The sequence below is a fragment of the Coccomyxa subellipsoidea genome, assembly GCF_000258705.1.
Source record: "Coccomyxa subellipsoidea C-169, whole genome shotgun sequence".
In the NCBI taxonomy this organism is placed as follows: Eukaryota; Viridiplantae; Chlorophyta; class Trebouxiophyceae; family Coccomyxaceae; genus Coccomyxa; species Coccomyxa subellipsoidea.
The window spans coordinates 19847-39061 of NW_005178034.1; the positions used below are offsets into that span (position 1 = coordinate 19847).

The following is a 19215-nucleotide window of genomic DNA, read 5'->3' on the forward strand; positions in this document are numbered from 1 at the left end:
CATTCATGCCAGCAGCAGCATTCCATCTCTCCATCTCTCCCTGCCCTGCAACGGTCAACCGACGGCGATCCTTCAGGTGAGGTAATGACGTATTACGTTGCACCAGACACGAGCTTTGCGCATTTCCGGAAGCACGTCCTGCTGCTGTGCAGGACGTCCTGCAGTCCTCGCAGCGATTATGGAACGTCTATCGTTGAAATGGTTGCTTGATCGCAAGAACTCAGCAGATGGTGGAGCTATATCTAATGCTGCTCAACAAGGCGACTCCATCGCGACGGTGCGCCCAAAATGTCAAGCTCGGCACCGATCCTTGACTTCCTGAAATTTTTAATAACTTTTTTTCTCCTTGTATCCTGCCTGGAAGGGTTGTATGGATATTTTGTTTCGTTTGGAACAGCGCCATCAGTCTTCAATCCTGTGGCATTCCTCAGATAAATTGACAGTTTTGGCATTTGAGCTTGATTATAAGTGGCAAAACACAATCTTTTGTCTGTTTCAGCTCGCAATTGGAGGCATGACATGTTCGACTTGCTCCACTGCTATAGAGAGCGGCCTGAAAGCGCACACAGGAACAGTGAAGGTGGCAGTGGCCCTGGTCAACAATACTGCAGAGGTGCGTCTTTTCCTTCATGTATATCCCCCTGGATCTTGCAGGAGAGCGCTAGGCAGTCTGCAATTTGTTCTTGCACATGGTGAACACTTACTTGTTCCTGGTGGCAGGTGACATTCGATTCCCTGGTCACGCATACTGGGGCAATCTGCGAGGCCGTCAGGGACCTTGGTTACACTGCAGACCTCAAGGGCCTTCGGTCTGCCACAGAAGGACGCCATGTGGCGCGCCTTCAGGTGCCTGCACCCCATGCGGAATTGCGCCCTTCCTCCTGTTCAGAACCTCTGGATTTGTGGTGCATATTTCAGTAGTTGTTGTTCAGCAGCACCTGCATGTGGGGATTCTGGTCTACACCCAGCTATTGCATGCTACAAACGGTACGGCATGCCAGACTCATCTGGCTGTGCCATCAGAATGACTCAGAGCTGCGCCTGCATGTGGCTGCACAGGTGTCTGGCATGACCTGCTCCTCCTGCAGTTCGGCCGTGGAATCTGCGCTGGATGCTGTGCCTGGCGTGGGCAACGCCGTGGTGTCCCTCATCCAACAGCAGGCCCGCGTGGAGTATGACACCACTGCTGTCACCCCAGTACGCCCATTTTTGAACCCCTCAAACTTCACAATTGATGCAGCTGCATAAGAGTGTTCTCATGCTTTTAATGGATAGGTGGGGGCTTATTGAGAGATACGTAAAATCCCAGCGAGATCAGGGCCTTCCGAAGGACTCTTTGTTGATTGCTGGGAGGCAATTAACAGAATAGTGTGCAGATTGATATTCACAGCACTGCGTCTTCTCTCAGACGGCAACTATGAAAGCACATGACAAAATAAGAGACTCGGTGATCTGAGTAGGAATTTTGGAAGTGGCCAAATACATCATCACTGCTTCTGACTAGAGTGCTGTTTTGGCAGGATGAATTGGTAGAGGCGGTGGAGTCCCTGGGCTTTGAGGCGAAGCTGCTCGGCAGCGGCGATGCGTCCAGCCTACGCCTGCAGCTGGGCGGCATGACCTGCTCATCTTGCAGCAGCGCCATTGAGGCCGCCCTGGGCGCCACTCTCGGCGTTGCCAAGGCCTCCGTCAGCCTCATCACCAACACTGCCGAGGTGCACACTCCACAACCTTCATCGCTGCACCGTTGGTCCTGCATGTCTCCCCTGTTGCTCTCTGCTGCCCCTGCCTGACTTGCACACCCATTGCTCCCATTTGTTGGACTGACACTCGAGACGGAAGCAAAAATTCACTGCGCCAACAATAGGTGCCAAGAGGGCCTATGTCTGCAAAAGACAAATCCGCTAAAAAAAGAAAGGGAAGTGACAAAGGATGCAAGGTTTTTGTGAAGGAATGCAGGCCACTGACACAGGGTGCGTGCAGGTGGAGTTTGACTCGGCGATAGTGGGCGCGAGGGACATCATAGCGGCAGTGAAGGCCATGGGTTACGGCGCGAGCCTGCTGGAGGCGGACAACCTGTCAGCAGGGATGGAGGTTCGGGAGAGGGAACGCCGCATGTGGAGGCGCATGGTCATAGCTGCCTCCGCCTTCTCGCTGCCGGTGTTCCTGCTGGCCATGGTGTTCAGCTACATCCCCGGCGTCAAGGAGGGGCTCAACACCAACGTGGGCGGCTTCACCGTCAATGAAGTCGTGCAGTGGATCCTCACCACGCCTGTGCAGGTGCGACTGTCTTATTCATTGCCCTTTGTCTTCAAGACAGCACGCTTCTTGCTTCATACAAGTGGCAGGTGCTTCAAATGGTCTACGTGTGAGTTTCATGAAAGGCAGGAAGTCCAAAGCACCTTTTCATTGGTCACGAATGAAAAGGTGAGAAAATTGTCATGCTTCAACAACCTGGGCTTAGAGCGTAGGAATTCTGTCATTGTCTGCCTAGCTGCTGGGGCGCTGCAGATATAGCACCCAGGATTTCAAATATGCTGTATGTGTGGCGCGCAGTTCATCATCGGCTGGCACTTCCACAAGGGTGCGCTGCGCGCGCTGCGGCGGGGCACGGCCAACATGGATGTGCTGGTTTCGCTGGGCACCAACGCGGCCTACATCTACTCAGTCATCTCCGTCCTCCACCGCCGTTCCTTGCACGAGCAAGGCATGGACATCGACAACATGGGGTTCTTTGAGACGTCCGCGCTGCTCATAACCTTCATCAGCCTCGGCAAGTACCTGGAGGCCCACGCCAAGGGCAAGACCTCACAGGTCCGTGCGCTTCTTGCCTTCTTGCCTGCTTCTTTGAGTTTCAACAGCATGCAGGGTTGAAGAGCTTGTTCCCGCTTACTGTCCGACCTTGAGCATGCCCAACAATTTTGGTAACCATTTTGTTGAGCATCCACTCCCACGGTACGTAGGGACGTGATTTGGAGGGTGCGTGTACCTGCACCCATGGTCAAAAATTTGTCGTGTAATTTTGACATGGTGTGTTGGCTGCAGGCAGTGACAGAGCTGCTGAAGCTGGCCCCGTCCACGGCCACATTGGTGACCCGCAACAGCAGCGGACAGGTGGTGTCTGAGGAGGAGGTGCCCACCGCCCTCATCCAGCGCGGCGACCTCCTCAAGGTTAGCTTGTTGCCCTGATCCTCGTGTACTCACTCCTTGCCAATCTCGCGTCATAGCTTGCTCTGTATGTGCATCGACGCCTACAAATGATTCCTTTCTCATTTGCACCTTCTGTGTCCACCTTGAGATTTTGGCTGCACCCCACTTTGCCCACGTGCTCTAGCCAGGCTATCGCTCACTTGTGATAATCCTTGCCCCCTTCTGCCAATTCTCCAATGCCACAATAATCACATTGCAGCTGAACTTTGATCTGCTGGGTACGGCAGGTGGTGCCAGGGTCGCGGGTGCCGGCGGATGGGGAGGTGGTAGAGGGGCGTTCCTACGTAGACGAGTCAATGGTGACGGGGGAAAGCAAGCCGGTTGGCAAGCGCAACGGCGACGCCGTCATTAGCGGCACCGTCAATGGCAGCGCGCCCCTCATTGTCAAGGTGGCACCCATCCGCTTGTCGCATGCACATACGTTTCTTTGCTCGCTTCAAAGCTTCTTGCTCACTGTGGAATGTGCACGTCTTAAGCCACTGCCTTGGAGCAATGACCAGGGGGAAGGGTCCGCTGGTCTCTATTTCATGTAATAATTAGGTTGCTCAGGACCTCTTGTGCAATGTACAAGCTGACTGGAAGCTGGAGCATTATTCTGAATGGCCTCCCAAGTAATTAATGTGTGTGGCACAGGCGACGCGTGTGGGCAGCGACACGACGCTGGCGCAGATAGTGCGGCTAGTGGAGCGCGCGCAGATGAGCAAGGCGCCAATTCAGGCCGTGGCCGACCGCATCTCCGCAGTCTTTGTGCCCATCATCCTCGCCGTCGCCTTCGTCACATGGCTCGGCTGGTTTGTTGCTGGTGAGTCACTATCTTCTGCAGCAGACATGGCTAGCTCAGGAGGCGCGTACATTGTGCCAGTGGGGTGCTTGTGTGAGATCATATTTCATTACATAGATCTTTGAGGCTGCGAAATGTAGGCGGTATGCTTTGAAATGCAACAGATTCTGCCTGCTCTGCGTTGAATGCCTGTTCATGGAGAATACTGAACAGTTCTAAGAAACAAGGTGTGAGAATGTGACAAAACACTGCTAATGTTTTCCAGGCGAGACAGGGGCGTTCCCAGCGGAGTGGTTCCCTATGGGCAGCAACGCATTCCTGTTTGCGCTGCTGTTTGGCATCGCAGTGCTGGTTGTGGCCTGCCCGTGTGCTCTGGCGCTCGCCACACCAACCGCTGTGATGGTCGGCACCGGCATTGCTGCAAAGAATGGCATCCTCATCAAGGTATGGCTCTTATGGCACAGTGTGTAATACCTGTGCAGGCATGCAGAGCTATGATCAGCCTGACTGCCAGACAAGTCACACACATGCCCTAAAAATAAGGCATTGATTAAGGTAGTGGGGCAAAGTGTCAGATCAGAAGGGCAGGTGTCTAGGGACTCGTGGTAGTGTCTTCTTGCATTGCCCAAGGCTGACAAGTTTTGGTAAAAGCGGCCCCTTCCGCCATTCTTGGCTGCCGCAGCAAGCAACTTGCGGCAGCAGTAAAGGTGGAAGCACAGCAGTCACCCGTCGCTGTCTTTAGGAGGGAGGCGCTAGAGACCAAGCCCTTCCTTAAATTCCTGGCGATACAGAAGCACTGCTTTAGCATTGGCGTGACATGCCAAATCTGAATAGAGAAGCTCATCACAGAGGTGCTGCTGACAATACTCTATGCTGTTTGCTCACAAGGGTGCTGATGCCTTGGAGCGAGCTAACAAGGTCAGGATCATTGTCTTTGACAAGACCGGCACATTGACAATGGGCCGACCCGCCGTGACCGATCACAGCCTCTTCTCGGCAGGTACAGGTCTTTTGTGGTAGTCCCCTGTGTTGCCTTGCACAGGGACTCGAATTCAACCTTCAAGGAAGACAAACTTGTAAGCGCTCTCCCTGGTCAGGCAATACCTATGGATGACAATGACGTGCTCACAGACTTGGCCTTTGAGGAGTTCCTGCACATGGCGGCGGCAGCAGAAGCTTCCAGCGAGCACCCGCTGGCTCGAGCAGTGCTTGCCTATGCCCGCAGCTGCCTGCGAGCTGCCTCCTCAACCCTGGACCTGGGCTCGCAAGGTGCTTCCAGCTCTTCTCACGCAGTCTTTCATGGCAACTCATGTGGCACAGGTCATGTTTGTGAGAGACCCTATTGCATCCCACATTTATATGCACAGCTGCTTCCCAACACTGAGCCAAGTGTGGACAATATGCGTGTGACAGATTTCACTAGCTTTATCCCAAAGTATCGAGGTCCCACATGCATGCCATTGCAAGGGTTACCTGGGCAATTGGTATCACCCTTCATATTCACCATCGCTAAATTCAAGTTTAACTTGCCGAGCAGGGGAGCCGTCCGACGTGGAGGAAGATGAGGCGGAGGGCCTGAGGAACACGGCCTGGATTCGCCGCGCCCACAACGCGGAGGCGCTGGCCGGCCGCGGCGTCCGGTGCTGGGTGGAGCCCGCGGCGCCGCTGGCGACCGTGGGGTTGCAGCCGAGCCAAGTGCGCGTGCTGGTTGGCAACCGCGCTCTGATGGCCGACGAGGGCGTGCCTGTCTCAAGGCGTGTTTTCTTTTTTTTGGGGAATTTTCATCTGTACACATTGTGCCGCTATCGGCTATGCTCTAGTTGTTTGCATGGCCTGCCGTTCTGACTATCAAGTGCATAAGCAGGCTGGTGGCCCCTGTGCGCCTTACTGAAGACCAAATATTAGCGATGAGTAATATCTGAATGTGGGATTTTCAGTGAGAATGACTGCCCATACGTGGCTTGGCCCAGCATCGCTGCATCTGAGCGCTCCTCTGATATCAAGGCGGATGCTGTGCAGGGATGTGGCGGACTACATGCTGGAGAAGGAGGGCCAGGGCGCCACGTGCGTGCTGGTGGCAGTAGCCCAGAGCGTGGTTGGCGCATTTGCCATCAAAGACCCGCTCAAGCCAGAGGTGTGCCTGCCTTCCTTTTTGTGGCCTTTGAGATAGCTGTCCAACTGTAGCAGATTTATCAAGTGCTCAGGAGCTGATCTTCTGATGTGCAACATCCCTGCCGAGCGCGAACTGGGCAGCTAGACCCGGCAGGCTCAGCAGTCTCATTTACTAGGAAAGGATTGTTCACCAATGACGTGCTGGGGAGATTATGTGTCATGAAAATGTTCTAGTCCTGAAGTCGTGGCATGACCACGCAGGCGATTGGGGTGGTTTCTGCACTGCGCAACATGGGCATGCAGTGCCACATGGTGACGGGCGACAACTGGCGCACCGCGCGCATCGTGGCTGCCCAGCTCGGGATCATCAACGTGCAAGCCGAGGTCCTGCCAGCTGGAAAGGCCGATGTGGTATGCACCCTCCACCATTTATCATCCTCACCCTTTTCTCTGAAGGTCTTTTGGAGGCTCGCAAAGGAATTCATGTCCGGGTTCAGCTTTGCTCGATCTGGTTATCCCTGTGGTGACTCAACAGCATCTGTGTGTTGGTACAGGTGCGTGCTCTGCAGCAGACTCACAAGGCGGGGGTGGCCATGGTGGGTGACGGCGTCAATGACTCACCCGCGCTTGTGCAGGCTGATGTCGGCATCGCCATCGGCTCAGGTGCTGCAACAATTGAAATCGTCTGCCACTGGCACGCTTGATACACACCCTGGCGCAGCACTGCATGCATTACTGCGAACGGCTGGGGTCCAACAAGAACTTTGCCCAGAGGAGGGAAGGCGGCTGGAAGCTGCAATTGGTTTTTTTACCACTAAAACTGTAGCAGCCAGCAAACGTGCCAGACCCCACAAGATTTACCTTGCCATGTACATCAGAGCTGGATTTGCCCTATTTTGCAAAGAAGCTTTCATTATCTGACAAAGCCATGCTGCGAGCGTCTACTTACCAATGCTGTGCTGCATGCATCAGGCACGGACATTGCCGTGGAGGCAGCGGATTATGTGCTGATGCGGTCGGACCTGGAGGATGTGCTGACGGCGCTGGACCTGTCCAAGAAGACCTTCCGCCGCATCTACTACAACTACGGCTGGGCATTCATCTACAACCTGCTCATGGTGCCCCTGGCCGCCGGCGTCCTGTACCCACCCTTCCACTTCCAGCTGCCCCCCTGGGTACGCACACTTATCTGGGACCCCTCTCACTGTCTTGCGGGCACTCTGCAGCTTGCCCTTGATGCTAAGTGCCCCGTTGTTTGTACAGATGCTCAGTATTCATCCAGGTTTCTCTCACGTAACAGGTCAATAAGCACAGAGGAGGGTCTTAGGAACAGTGGTAGGCTGCTGAGTGGCTTGACAGGAATCTCTTCTGCTACTGGAAGAGATGCAGTTTGCAGGAGCAGGCCTGGACTGTACAAGCACCTGCCATGCAGTGGGATGGACATCTGTTGCCTCTGGATGGTCCATGAAGCCCATCCTTATGCGCTTGTTGGTGCGTGCAGGTGGCCGGTGCTGCGATGGCAATGTCATCTGTGTCGGTCGTGTGCTCTTCGCTGCTGCTGCGGCGTTACAAGAAGCCGTCCTCTGTTGTGCGCAGCATCGTCACGCGCAGAGCTGCTGCGCAACTTGTCACGTCTCCCTGATGCTTTGTGTTTCTATCACGCTTGAAGATTTGGCAATATGTGGAGTGAATTGCATTGTTGGGACTGTGCCATTAGTCTGATTTTCTTGACCAAGTATGATCATCATGATGTCAACAGTGCATGTATCAGAGTTTTATGTGTCCTGCTATTTCATTGCGATATCAATTAATTGAGCATTGCTGTCGTGCCGTACTTCTTATGTGCACCTGTTTGTGATTGAAAATCGAAGTAATGGATTCAGGTTATGTCAAGCTTGAGGACATTGAAGGACTTTAGGAATCGTTTGACCAAAACGTCCACAGCGGTCCTCTAAAATATACCCGGGAATGTGAACATGAAGCTGGCATGCTTTATGCGAAAAATGCCTTGTAAAGGTTCAACAGAAGGTACCATGCAAGCAATAAATGAATGCATAAAAGCGAAACTGCAAATCTCCACATGTGTGTTGTGCACAAGGATGCAGATCAATTTTGTCTCCGCCGCTGAGGGGAGGCAGTGACAGCCGGTGTTGAGCTCGGCGCATTCTGCCTCATCATCTCCTGGTACTCCTCTGGATCAACCTTCAGCTGTGGCAGGACAAAGACAGCCAGCGCGCCAAAGACTGCAGCACACATCCAGCTACTCAGCACCTTGCAAAATGACAAATGGAATGCGCAATGAATGACCAGGCTTCAATTGACGCAGGTGAGTAGGCCGAATATTATGTGTGATTCCAAGAATCAGGTGACTTGATGTCTTGGGTGCGCACTTATCATGAGGCCGTAGGGCGTCTTCAGGAAGCCGATGAGGTTGAATGGCGCCTGTTTCTGTGGCACACGGACAGAATGCAGTGTTCAATACCATGGTTATAGTCATCTTTCCAAATGTCATGGCATAGCACATCTTATAACAGCAAAGAGCATTCTTGTCCCCACCTCAAAGTAATCTGCTGTTCCCACAGGCCTGATTATGAGAGGCTCCGGCAGCCGCTGCAGCACAGGCAACTCTCAGAAGCGGGTGAATGCAGCATAGCAATGGAAAATAAAGTTGGGCACCAGACCAATCATGTGCAAGCAGTATCATCTGGCACCTGTAAGTCATTGTCTGCCAGTGTGGCAAGCACACGGCCGCCTCCTTGCGCGCTGACATCCAATCGCAGCTGCAGATATGTGATATTCATTTCAGCATGGATACGAAACTTCTTCAGAAGCAAAGGCGCAATGTGGGATCCGCAATGCAAGGATTCACCACAGGTTGCTGGCGTACCTGTGGATAAACCAGACCGACAGCTGCAACATCCAGAAGATGTGAGCCAGCGGGCACGTTGTGTATGGCAAATTTGCCATCCGGCTGTGGCCAGGCGTATTTTTGGATCGTCCCATCTGTGCTCAAGATCAGCTTCACACTGGCTGCGCTGATGATATCACCTGCATAATACAGTGCCCCATTAGATTTGGCTGAACAGAGTATTGATCCATAGGAAAGCCTGAAGGTTGCCAGTGTCTGAGGAAAGCATGCAGACGCTCCCTACACGATGTAGTGTTCGCGTGCCTTATGCCATGACATTGAAGCTATTCAAGATTACTTACCTGGCCATATCAGCTTCCCCTGCACTGTAAAGCCCTTTGATCTAGACCCAGTGCTTTCGCTGCTTACGGCAGATATGAGGGCAGTGACTAGTACTATCAATATTGCACTATCCCAGGACCTCATAACAAATATTTGATGATGTTTAAGTACTAGTATACGTGAGAGGCTTTTCTTTGATGGTAGATGCTTTGACTCGGCGTGAGGTGCTATTATTTCCAAGGTGCAGCGTAGAAAGCGCAATCTAAAGATGGACCAAAGTATCTTGAATAGGATGCCGATATGCAAAGATAGAATTCTGGAGAAGAGCGATACCAAATTACCATTGCATGGCGGATACCCTCAAGAGCTTTAAATGCCGAGGCGCTGGGCATTGGAAGCTTCAAGAGTTTGGGAAGCTCAATGTTGATCATACCAATTAGTTCATTCTCACCTTTTGATTTTTTTTCGAGTATGCTGGGATGTGAATTCCAATTCCCGAACTTCTAGGGTATTGCGGCCCGACTGTGCTTTGTCACTGACAAAATGATCTGCACCTAAATTAGAGAACAGACATGGGAGTACAGGGACTTTGGGTGTTACTAGAGCCTGTTGGTCGCCGTGTGAACATAGAGGCGCTGACCAACAAGCGTCTTGCCGTGGGTGAGTAGACTCGATCGGAAAATCCTGGCATCTAGGTGAAGATGCCGGTGTCTGTCCTGATCATAAATCTGATCGGGAAAGAGATAAAAGTCTGTGCACCATCGTCGATCATTTTCTGAATGACTCCGTGCCCTTTCCTGTTTTACTGGGCCTCCTGTAATTTTCCAAGGTTCTGCAGACTGCATCAAGGACTGATCAAGTATCTGTGGCTGATCCAGATGCGTCAATTTGGATTTACCAGTTCATGCAGACCATGCGCGACGCACAGGGCGAGATGCTGCGCAATGCCCATCTTGTCGGCTTTTTGAGGCGCATCTGCAGGTTGGAGCCATGACTGAGGTGTTGCATGCCAAAGGAGTGCATAAAATTACACAGGGACAGGTAGTCCAGACAGACTCTCTCATCTAAAAGTGCTTCTGCATTGCAGGCTGCTGTTCCACCGCGTCAGGCCAATCTTTGTTTTTGACGGAGCCACACCCCCACTCAAACGCCGCACCACCATCGCTCGCCGCAGGTCCGCTGTCAAGCAACAGTTTGGTGTATCTGTGGCAGTGTAAAAATATAAGGGAGCTGTGCCTGCTTCAGTGTATGGTACTGGAGGGACCGATACCACTTCAAAAGAAGTGAGACAGGGTGCTGCAGAAACCGATGATGAGATCCTGCTGGATGTTTATGCTGCTGCAGGCGGAGGGAGCAGCAGACCGCAAAAGTGCGCAAGACTGCAGAGAAGCTGCTGCTTGCACAGTTGAAGAAGTATGCGCTGCAGATGGACCTGCAGGTGATTCTTATCATGCCCAAAGGATGATTATTACTGTAGGGTAGCTTATGTCATCATCGCATCATACACAACCTGCTGTGGCTCAGTGACTAGCCTTACCACTTGGGCAACTCTGTCGCAAATTGTGCAATTGCCATGTCAGCATATCGCTTTAATTCTCTCTTGTCCAAGTAGGCCTGAGCTACAGTATCCTTATAGCTGATGCTTCTTTGCCAAGTCGCAGGAAGGCGCAGTCAAGGACGCTGCTCCTGCGGAGTCACAGGCGGCCGCAGGTGGTGAATTTATTCAAGCTTCTGTAGCCAGCGGGTCACAAGAGGAGGAAGCAGGCCCCAGTCAGCTTCCGGACACGTCTGGCGATGCGCTCCTGGCCCAACAGCTGGCTGCAGAGATGGAGAGGGGGTCTTATGCAAAGGTGATTTTAACATTCCACTCAGCTTAATGTTCAAGCATCCTTTGAGTAAAAAGGGGCCAAGCTCCCCTTCTGTCCTCGTGCGGTCCAGCAGAGCAGGCTTAATTCTACAAGTTAAAATTTGGAAATTGATTTGTGGATTCTGTCTTATACTGCAGGACATGGCCAGTCATCTGGAGGCAGGCGATGCGCAGGCTGTGGGGAGGCTGGCGCTGCAAGCCGTCGAGGCCATGACATCCAATCTGCCCACTATAAAGGTAGCCCTCCATACTCACAGCCCCAAACAGGAAGTGCACATATTGCTGGCGGGTTACTCATTGTGCGGGGAACATATCGAGTCAAGCCACAACAAGTGGCGCCTGTGAAGCCGCAAGGTCCTCACCCCATACGTGGCTGCCCCCACATGGGCTCTCGTCGTGTAGTGGTTCCCACAACTTGCATCATGGACCCCGGCTCGATGTTTTAGAGCCTCATTGTTCCGGCCATTTTTTGGAGTAGATTTTGGCTTGCGGATGGTTGACCAGGAGTTGTATGGTGCAGGAAGATGAAGAGGAAGGAGAGGAAGAAGATGATGAGGCAGGGGAAGATGAGGAAGTTGTCGTGCCAGAGGGAATGGAGCTGGACCCTGTTGTCATGTCAACTCTACCGCCCAGCATGCAGGTAATGACATTAGTGCAACATCACTGCCATTCTGACAAGTCAAGTATTATCTTACAAGACGACACCCTTGAACAGCCCCTTGGAGGACAAGTTCATGGCAAAAAATGGCACCGAGAAGCTGGCATGACAATGCTGTGCTGATTGCATGCAGCTGGATCTGCTGACAAAGATGCGTGATAACAAGATCTACGAAAACAGGGAGAGGTTTGCTCGGCATGCAAACCAGCCAACCAGCTTCTCCACGCTGCAGATGCAGGAATACCTGAAGGCCAGTGCTTTCAGGTGCGGTGAATTCTTTACACATCATCCACAATCTGCAAGCAGACTGCCCTCCCTTGCTCAGCATTTGGATCGCATCAGGCAATCAGTGAGATACACAAGATATCGGGGCTGAGGCAGACTCTGCCTGGATGTGCATGCAGGCGGAAGATAGAAGGTGTGAAGGATGCGCTGAATGCGAGTGCGGCTGCTGGTGGCGCTGTCGCCCGGCGCATTGCAGCAGATGAGGGCCGCGAGTACATCCTGCAGGTGAATCTCTATCTTATCCATCACCTGCAGACTTCCATTTGAATATCTTGTTAGATGAGCTCTTACTGTCAATTGTGGATCGGTTGACTCAGGGTACAACATTCCAGTGACCTTGCCGTGTTGACGGTCACGTGTTTTGTGCAACATGCAGAAAGATAAGAAGAAAGAGGAGCCGGCAATAGGTGCGGTCGTTTCCACGCAAGCGCCAGCTGCCAGCGCAGCAGCTGCTAGCAGTGGGGTGGAGATCAGCCTGGACCTTCCCAGCACAGCCGGGCTGGACATTGCTGATCTCCTGTTCAGCAGCCCGCCGCAGCCAAAGCCGGATGCCTCTTCAGAGGAAGAATGGGAGAACGCTGACACCGGCGAGCCGGTATCAGCAGAAAAAGTGCGAGCAATTGACTTTGTGTTTATAGCGGGACATGATGATTGCATTGCTGGGGATTGACGCGTCTTTTGCATGGAAATTTGGTCTTCCGCGGCTGCAGCCTGGCCCCTATTATTGCTTCAGAGTCTATGGATGCAATGTCAGGGATAATATATAAGAATGCGCAGCCTAGTGGATGTATCCAAACCCATGTGCCTGGTCTCAGAAGCAGACGCGTGATACCAGCTGGGTCAATTCCAGCGCTTGAAGTTTGGCACATGCATGGCTTTGCAGGAGGATGTGACGGAGAGCGTGAGCAAGCGGCCGGCGGACTGGCGAGAGCGCAAGGCGCAACGGCAGAAGTACTGGAGCCTGTCGCAGGGCTTCCGCTTCGGCCGCAAGCTCGCCGATTGGGGCGGGCTTGATGACGGCGAAGATGGCGACAATGAGAATGCCGCTGCGGACCCTGAAACAGAGGATGCGCTGGTGCAAGAGGCAATCCGGCGCAGCCTCCTGGACGCTGCTGGTGATACTTTGATTGTATACACAAACACTCTATAAAGAGGGTTCAATAGCCTCTTCATGGGTTAATATGAGAGGAACAGCAGCACCTGCACTTAAAGCAATAGGAGCCGAATGTGGTGGCGCAGGAAGCTCAGAGGCACAGAGATCATTCTAAGAAGGAAGGCATGTCGGTTGACTGGCTGCGACAATATGCAGGTGCAGCAGAGGACGTGAAGCTGGGCGACGCCAGTGACAATGAGGGCGAGCTTGTATGGGAGCAGGCTCAGGCAGCTGACGTGGCTGGTCCCTCTGGATCAGCTCTGCCAACAGCCAGTGCAGCGCGCAGTAATCAGCCGCAGAGCAGCGCAATCCACAGCCGCATCAACCAGGTCTCGGCTGAGCGGTTGGCAGGCCCCGGCAATGCCGCACCGCCGAGTGTGCTGAGCTCAGAAGGCAAACCTCACGCCAGCGGGGCGGGTGTATCAACATCTGTTCCAGCACTGGCAGAGGCCGGCCAATTGCATGCACCACGCTCAATAAGGCAGAATGGAAATGCGAAAGGCGAAGAGAGTAAGATTTCAGCAGGCCAGCTGGCGGCTCATGGTGGGCAGAGCTGTAAGCAGACGGGCAGGAGAGGATCACGCAGTGGGCAGGTTGAGCATGATGGGACTGAAGCGCATGTCAGCAATGGCGGGAGAAAGGTAGATCCAGCAGCTGGGGACAGCGCCTCTGCAGCAGCGCTGAGAAAGGCTCTACTGGCAGCGGAGGACGAAGTGGTCATCTCTGATGATGAGGAGGAGGAGGAGAAGGCAGAAGCTCCCAGGACTGAGCATCCCAGCACAGATAGGCACCGCTCTGCACCATCAGCTGTCGGGGTGTCTGGAAGTGCAGCGATTGATGCCGCAAAGCCAGCTGCTGTCGCGACGCAAGCAAGTCGATCAGCTGCAGCGCATGCGCCACAGGCGGCTCCCGCAGAAGTTGGTGGAACAAGGCCAGGGATGTTTGGGGAGCGGCGGCCTGTTTTGGAAAATGATCCCGAGGACAAAATGCCGCTCATCCCCGTGCTGCTCGGCCGCCAGGCCATTCCAGCCGCGCCCCTAAAAAAGGAGGAAAGCGGCGGCACTTCTGGGGAAGCTCCTGCCACTTTGCCCCGGCCATCTGCTGCTGAAACGACAGCAGCCAGCTCTGGAGCCCAGGCCCCTGCAAGGACTGCAGCAGGGCGGCAGAAACCGCCCCTGCCGAGGCGGCCGAGCGGTGCAGCAGTTGCCGGTCGAGAAGCGGCTGCAGCGGCAAGTGCTGCGGCAGAGAAAGAGCCACAGGAACAAGTCAACGGCGCCAGTGCACCCACCAGTGCAGCTGGAAGGGAGGGAGGGGAGAGGGCAGGACAGCGTGGATCGGCAGCACCGGACGAGGAGGCGCAGGCACGTGCAGCAGAGGAAGACGAGCGGCTGAGGGGGGAGCAAGGGGAGGCGGCTGCCCCTGAGTCACCGGTCCAGTACAGCAGAGACCTCTGGGCCCACGATCCCTGGTGCGCATCTGGCATCTTGACTTCCCTGCTAAATTCCAAAATGGCTGTTGCGTGCATCAGGCATGCACATCCACTGCGCATCATGCCTTACAATCGTGCAGTGTGCTGCTGGCCTTCCTGTTGATGCATGCAGCCATGCAATTCAAATAAAAGACTCCTGTAAGGAGCTCCACTTGTTCTCTTGTCACTCTCAGGGGTACTGGTGTATGTGCAGGGGTCAGGGGGACCTATGGGAGGATCCCGGCCAGGGCAGGCCATGGCAGGGCCCTCCGCCGGCGAACGCTGCGCAGCTGCAGCTGCAGCCGCCACCGCCTCCGCCGGCGGCCCCGGCAGAGGCGGCAGAGGCAGAGGTGCCGGCGTTCGACTTGGACGAGGAGCTCGCAGCACTGGAGAAAGAGACAAAGGTGCACAGCACCTCAGAGCCTGTTCAAATATCGCACGAATTGGCCGTCAACATCTGCTGCAAGCATCCCTTCTGGCCAATATACCCTCCATAACACTGTGTGCGGCAGTTGTGGCACATGTTGGGAGTCATCCTTCACTTGCCCGTTTGTGGAACCATGCTTGCTTTGCATCCTCTCTGCTGGCAGGTTGCGTGGCTCAGACAGAAAGAAAGCATTACAAGATGCATTACAAAATTTGCCAGCCAACGAGGCTGATTGGATGTTGCATGGGCTCACGTTGCATGGCCGTTAAAATCCTATGTCTGCTGTGGCCGCAGACGCTGCGGGCGGCCAACAAGCGGACGGCGGGCACAAACGAGGCCCCGACCACGGACATGTACGGGGACTGCCAGGAGCTGCTGCAGCTGTTTGGGCTGCCCTACATCATCGCTCCCAGCGAGGCTGAGGCCCAGTGCGCATGGCTGGACGCCAATGGCCTCGTGGACGGCGTGGTCACCGACGACAACGACGTCTTCCTCTTTGGCGCCAAGCACGTCTACAGGTGCGCACCCTCAAAAGAGCTTGTTTTCTCAGAGGGAAATCGAATATTTTGAGCACCAGTAGATAATCATGCCCCCGAAGACACTCCTTTCTGCTTATTGCACTACCTCAAGGATCGCCAGTTGCAGGCACCTGTGGCACAAGCACTCTGAAAATCACCAAGGGAAGAAGTTGAGGCATGCATTTGCTGCTTGCATGTCTGAGCGGCATTATGGCTGCATCCCTATGGTTGCCCGTATCATGCGGGCAGGCACATCTTTGCGTGTCCAATTCTAGAGCATCGTCACGCATTCACCCCTGTGATCGCCCATCTCATTTTCCGCGCGCAGGCTTATCTCTGACATTGCATGTGAAAGCGTGGGGCGCCGTCAGGTATTCCCCCTTCCAATTGCCTATTTTGCGCAGGCACATATTTGAGAATCGCAAGTATGTGGAGGAGTACCGGACGGAGGACGTGGAGCGCGAGTTGGGCCTGGACCAGGACGGCCTCATCGCGCTCGCCCTGTTGCTGGGCTCCGACTACACCGAGGGAGTTGCAGGCATCGGCATCGTCAACGCCATCGAGGTGTGATCTTTCAATTTTGAATCTAAAATCACAGAGAATGACAGATGACAGCATGCAAGACGTGCACGGCAGTGCAGCGCCAAGCAGGGAGGAGCGGCTGCCTGGTGGTGTGGACGCAGTGCATCCGCAAAGGAAACATCTCCCGGCCTTAATAGGAGTGTTACTGATCAGAGTATATACATGCAGTCAAGTGTCATAGTGTATATTGGAATTGCCTTGTGCATGTCAGACTCCATGGACCCAGGCCTGCCGCCATGCAGGCTGCGCAGCGGACCCATCCATGCATTGTCATCACGGCGCAGTAGACGCTCCTAATGAGGGCTTGCTAAAGCAGCTCAGTTTAAGCGGCTGTCACGCCATGGAACAATGCAGGGAAGTGTGCGGCGGCCAGTATGCACGGCGGCTGGCCGGGACGGATCTGTTAGCATTCACTCTTTTGCAATGGGGTCTGGACTGGAATGCATTTTGAAGCTCTTGACTGCTGTCCCTGCATGCAAGGGTTTCTGCCCATCTGCTACTCTAGCTATCTCTTATCTCTTTCTTGTCAGATGAATGGCTTCTAAATGTGCCCTGCTGTACTTTGCAGACGGTGAAGGCTTTTCAGAAGGAGGACGGCCTGCGCAAGTTCCGGGAGTGGGTCATGAATCCGGACGAGGCGGAGCTGCTGGCGGCTGTGCGCCCACAGCGCAAACGCAAGCGCAAAAAGCAGCCCAAGCCTGGTGACGAGCCTGGTACTCCTCCTCTTTGCACAAAATACCAGAGTGATTGTCAGAAGAGGAAGAACACTGTCTTCCTGAATTATTTTCAAGGTAGTTCCCCTGGGATGGTGCTGACCGGAGCCGAAGGACTCCTGCGTGTACATTCCAAGCTGTGCCATGAGTAAAGGACAGAGATCTGGGCTTGGTATCCTGATATTTGCAAGGGATCTCCTTGATTAAGTTAAGTTCAATATGTGCGCCATACAATCTGCAACAGTGTAGATCGAATTGCAAAGTCAGGCATGCATGATATCATCTGGCGTGTGCAGATGAGGAGCAGGAGGCAGATCCGCCAGATCCGTACGCGGGGGACGACCCGGAAATTGCGGAGTACAAGCGCAAGCACCGTAATGTGCGCAAGAACTGGGAGCTGCCCGCCAGCTTCCCCGATATCCGTGTGATTGAGGCCTACCGCAAGGTGAACCTTACACAGTCTCTTCACCCTGACTGCTCTTGTGCCATCTTACACATCTTTGAAGAAGCCACTTCAAGCGCCGTTTGCGCTCTGCTTTCTAAAAGGATATCGATGTCTTGACCATGCGAATGGGATGCATCTGTTTGGGGGACTGCATGCTGTAAGACTTTATTGGTTGGGATGGTTGATGCAAGGAGCAGATGTTTCAATGCATGTGTGCTCTGCAGGCGAGCGTGGACGACTCGAAGGAGCGCTTCACCCATGGGCGGCCGGACGCGCAGCTGTTGCGCGCCTTCTGCAAGGAAAAATTCAACTGGAACGCTGACAAGGTCGACGAGATCCTGGAGCCCGTCCTCAAGGTCCGCACACCCTCACCTTGCAGCTTTTTGCTCTTCTGACAGAACTTGCTGGGAGATGTCCAATAGAATCTGGAGAAATCTGGCATCATGATGGCGCGGGTTGAGTTATAGTTGCAGCTCAACAAAGCATGCATGCAGGTTGCTATAGATGGTCAAAGTTGCCTCTCATCTGAACAGATGCATGGTTTCATTGCAGGCGTACGATGCCCGGCAGGCGCAGCTGACGATGGACAACTTCCTCAGCTTCAACGAGCGCTTTGCCAAGATCAAGAGCAAGCGCCTGGCCAAGGCCGTCAGAGGAATCTCCAAAACGGCCAACCCCCACATGCTGCTGGCAGACGCCGATGACGAGCCTGTAACCAAGCGCAAGCGCGGCCGAAAACAAGCGCCTCCTGCGCAAGCAGGTGTGCTCGTTACAGCTGCCCCAAGATGCAGTGCTGCGTCCGCTTCCCAAGATGGCAAAATATTGTTTGGTGCATCACGTGAGGTCTCGAATACATTGCTGAACGATCCAGTCATCAACAAGCCAGGTTACCTGCTAAGCCGGGTGCTTCTCCTGACACGGCAAGTGGTGCTCTTCAGGCCAGAGACCAAAAGATCGACAAGTTGTTAAGGGAAATAATGCTCTGCCCCAAAGCTGAACGCTAATGTTGAAAATAAAAAGAAAAAAGCTGCCAAAAAGGATGTTTTGTAAACAACCTTTCTGGGCTGTGGCAGATGCACAGCAGGTAGGCGTCTTTGGCGAGGACAAATCTGAGTCGGACGAGGAGCTGCTGGCAGCCATTGAGGCGATTGACCCCAGCACGCAGCCGCCAGCGCGCGGCCGGGGCCGACGGGGCCGCGGCGGCCGAGCAACAGGTGACACTCCGCTGCCACTCCTAAGAGAATCTAGTAGAGCTGCTGCTCAGATCTCTGGCATGCATTTCCTCATTCTCATGAGAGATATTGCATGTGTCTTTGGGCATGTTTGCGTAGTGTTGACGGGGGGAGGAATGTGCCACAGCAGGAGGAAGACAGGGCAGAGGCAGGGGCAGAGGCAAAGGCCGAGGGCGCAAATCAAAGGGCTCAGAAGCTGAAGAGCCCATTGAGCTGGCAGACAGCAGCGACTCCGAGAATGCAGAGGGTGAGTTTCCCTCTGCAATGCCTGGGCATGAGGGAATGTTGGCTGGCCCTCCTGAATTTGCTGCTTCAAAGCTTTCCTTTTGCATATGCTCTTGATGCAAGCCTGAAAGGTCATCAGGAACCTTTTGAAAGTGTGCACCTGTGCATTGTTGAGGGCGTGAAGCTCATTCTGACGTGCATTGTGTTGCACTGTGCAGAAACGAGCAAGCCGATAGGTGAAGGGGCTGATGGGGGCCGTAGCAAGGCTGTAGCTGGAGCCAGCCAGGACGATGAGAATGTGGACTGGGAGCCTGCAACCTGAGCCCTGAGATGAACTCAAAAGCATTGATAC

The 19215-nt window shown here is 54.0% G+C and overlaps 4 protein-coding genes across 4 annotated transcripts; 3 read left to right on the forward strand and 1 right to left on the reverse strand.

Annotated features, from left to right (window-relative positions):
* Window positions 1-178: 178 nt before the first annotated feature.
* COCSUDRAFT_47590 (copper-translocating P-t) lies at window positions 179-8125 on the forward strand (the record flags this gene model as incomplete). Its single annotated transcript, XM_005647015.1, has 19 exons — window positions 179-277; window positions 500-613; window positions 721-846; window positions 1060-1197; window positions 1521-1712; window positions 1981-2277; window positions 2554-2811; window positions 3043-3168; window positions 3435-3596; window positions 3841-4009; window positions 4254-4432; window positions 4877-4988; window positions 5120-5257; window positions 5526-5628; window positions 6008-6122; window positions 6362-6511; window positions 6655-6763; window positions 7073-7275; window positions 7602-8125. 19 exons carry the CDS (start codon window positions 179-181, stop codon window positions 7740-7742), a joined length of 2931 nt encoding a protein of 976 aa, XP_005647072.1. The 3' UTR covers window positions 7743-8125.
* An 81-nt stretch (window positions 8126-8206) lies between these two features.
* COCSUDRAFT_42218 (hypothetical protein) lies at window positions 8207-9434 on the reverse strand (the record flags this gene model as incomplete). Its single annotated transcript, XM_005647016.1, has 5 exons — window positions 8207-8343; window positions 8491-8548; window positions 8657-8710; window positions 8988-9148; window positions 9311-9434. 5 exons carry the CDS (start codon window positions 9432-9434, stop codon window positions 8207-8209), a joined length of 534 nt encoding a protein of 177 aa, XP_005647073.1.
* Window positions 9435-9862: 428 nt separating this feature from the next.
* On the forward strand, window positions 9863-10704 carry COCSUDRAFT_9431 (hypothetical protein; the record flags this gene model as incomplete). Its single annotated transcript, XM_005647017.1, has 4 exons — window positions 9863-9950; window positions 10169-10271; window positions 10378-10464; window positions 10635-10704. Coding segments are annotated over 4 exons (348 nt in total), but the record flags the coding sequence as incomplete, so codon positions are not given.
* Window positions 10705-15499: 4795 nt separating this feature from the next.
* Window positions 15500-18057, forward strand: COCSUDRAFT_6698 (hypothetical protein; the record flags this gene model as incomplete). The annotated part of the gene is made up of 6 exons (XM_005647018.1): window positions 15500-15666; window positions 16071-16230; window positions 16817-16903; window positions 17266-17406; window positions 17631-17762; window positions 17959-18057. Coding segments are annotated over 6 exons (786 nt in total), but the record flags the coding sequence as incomplete, so codon positions are not given.
* Between the last annotated feature and the right edge of the window lie 1158 nt (window positions 18058-19215).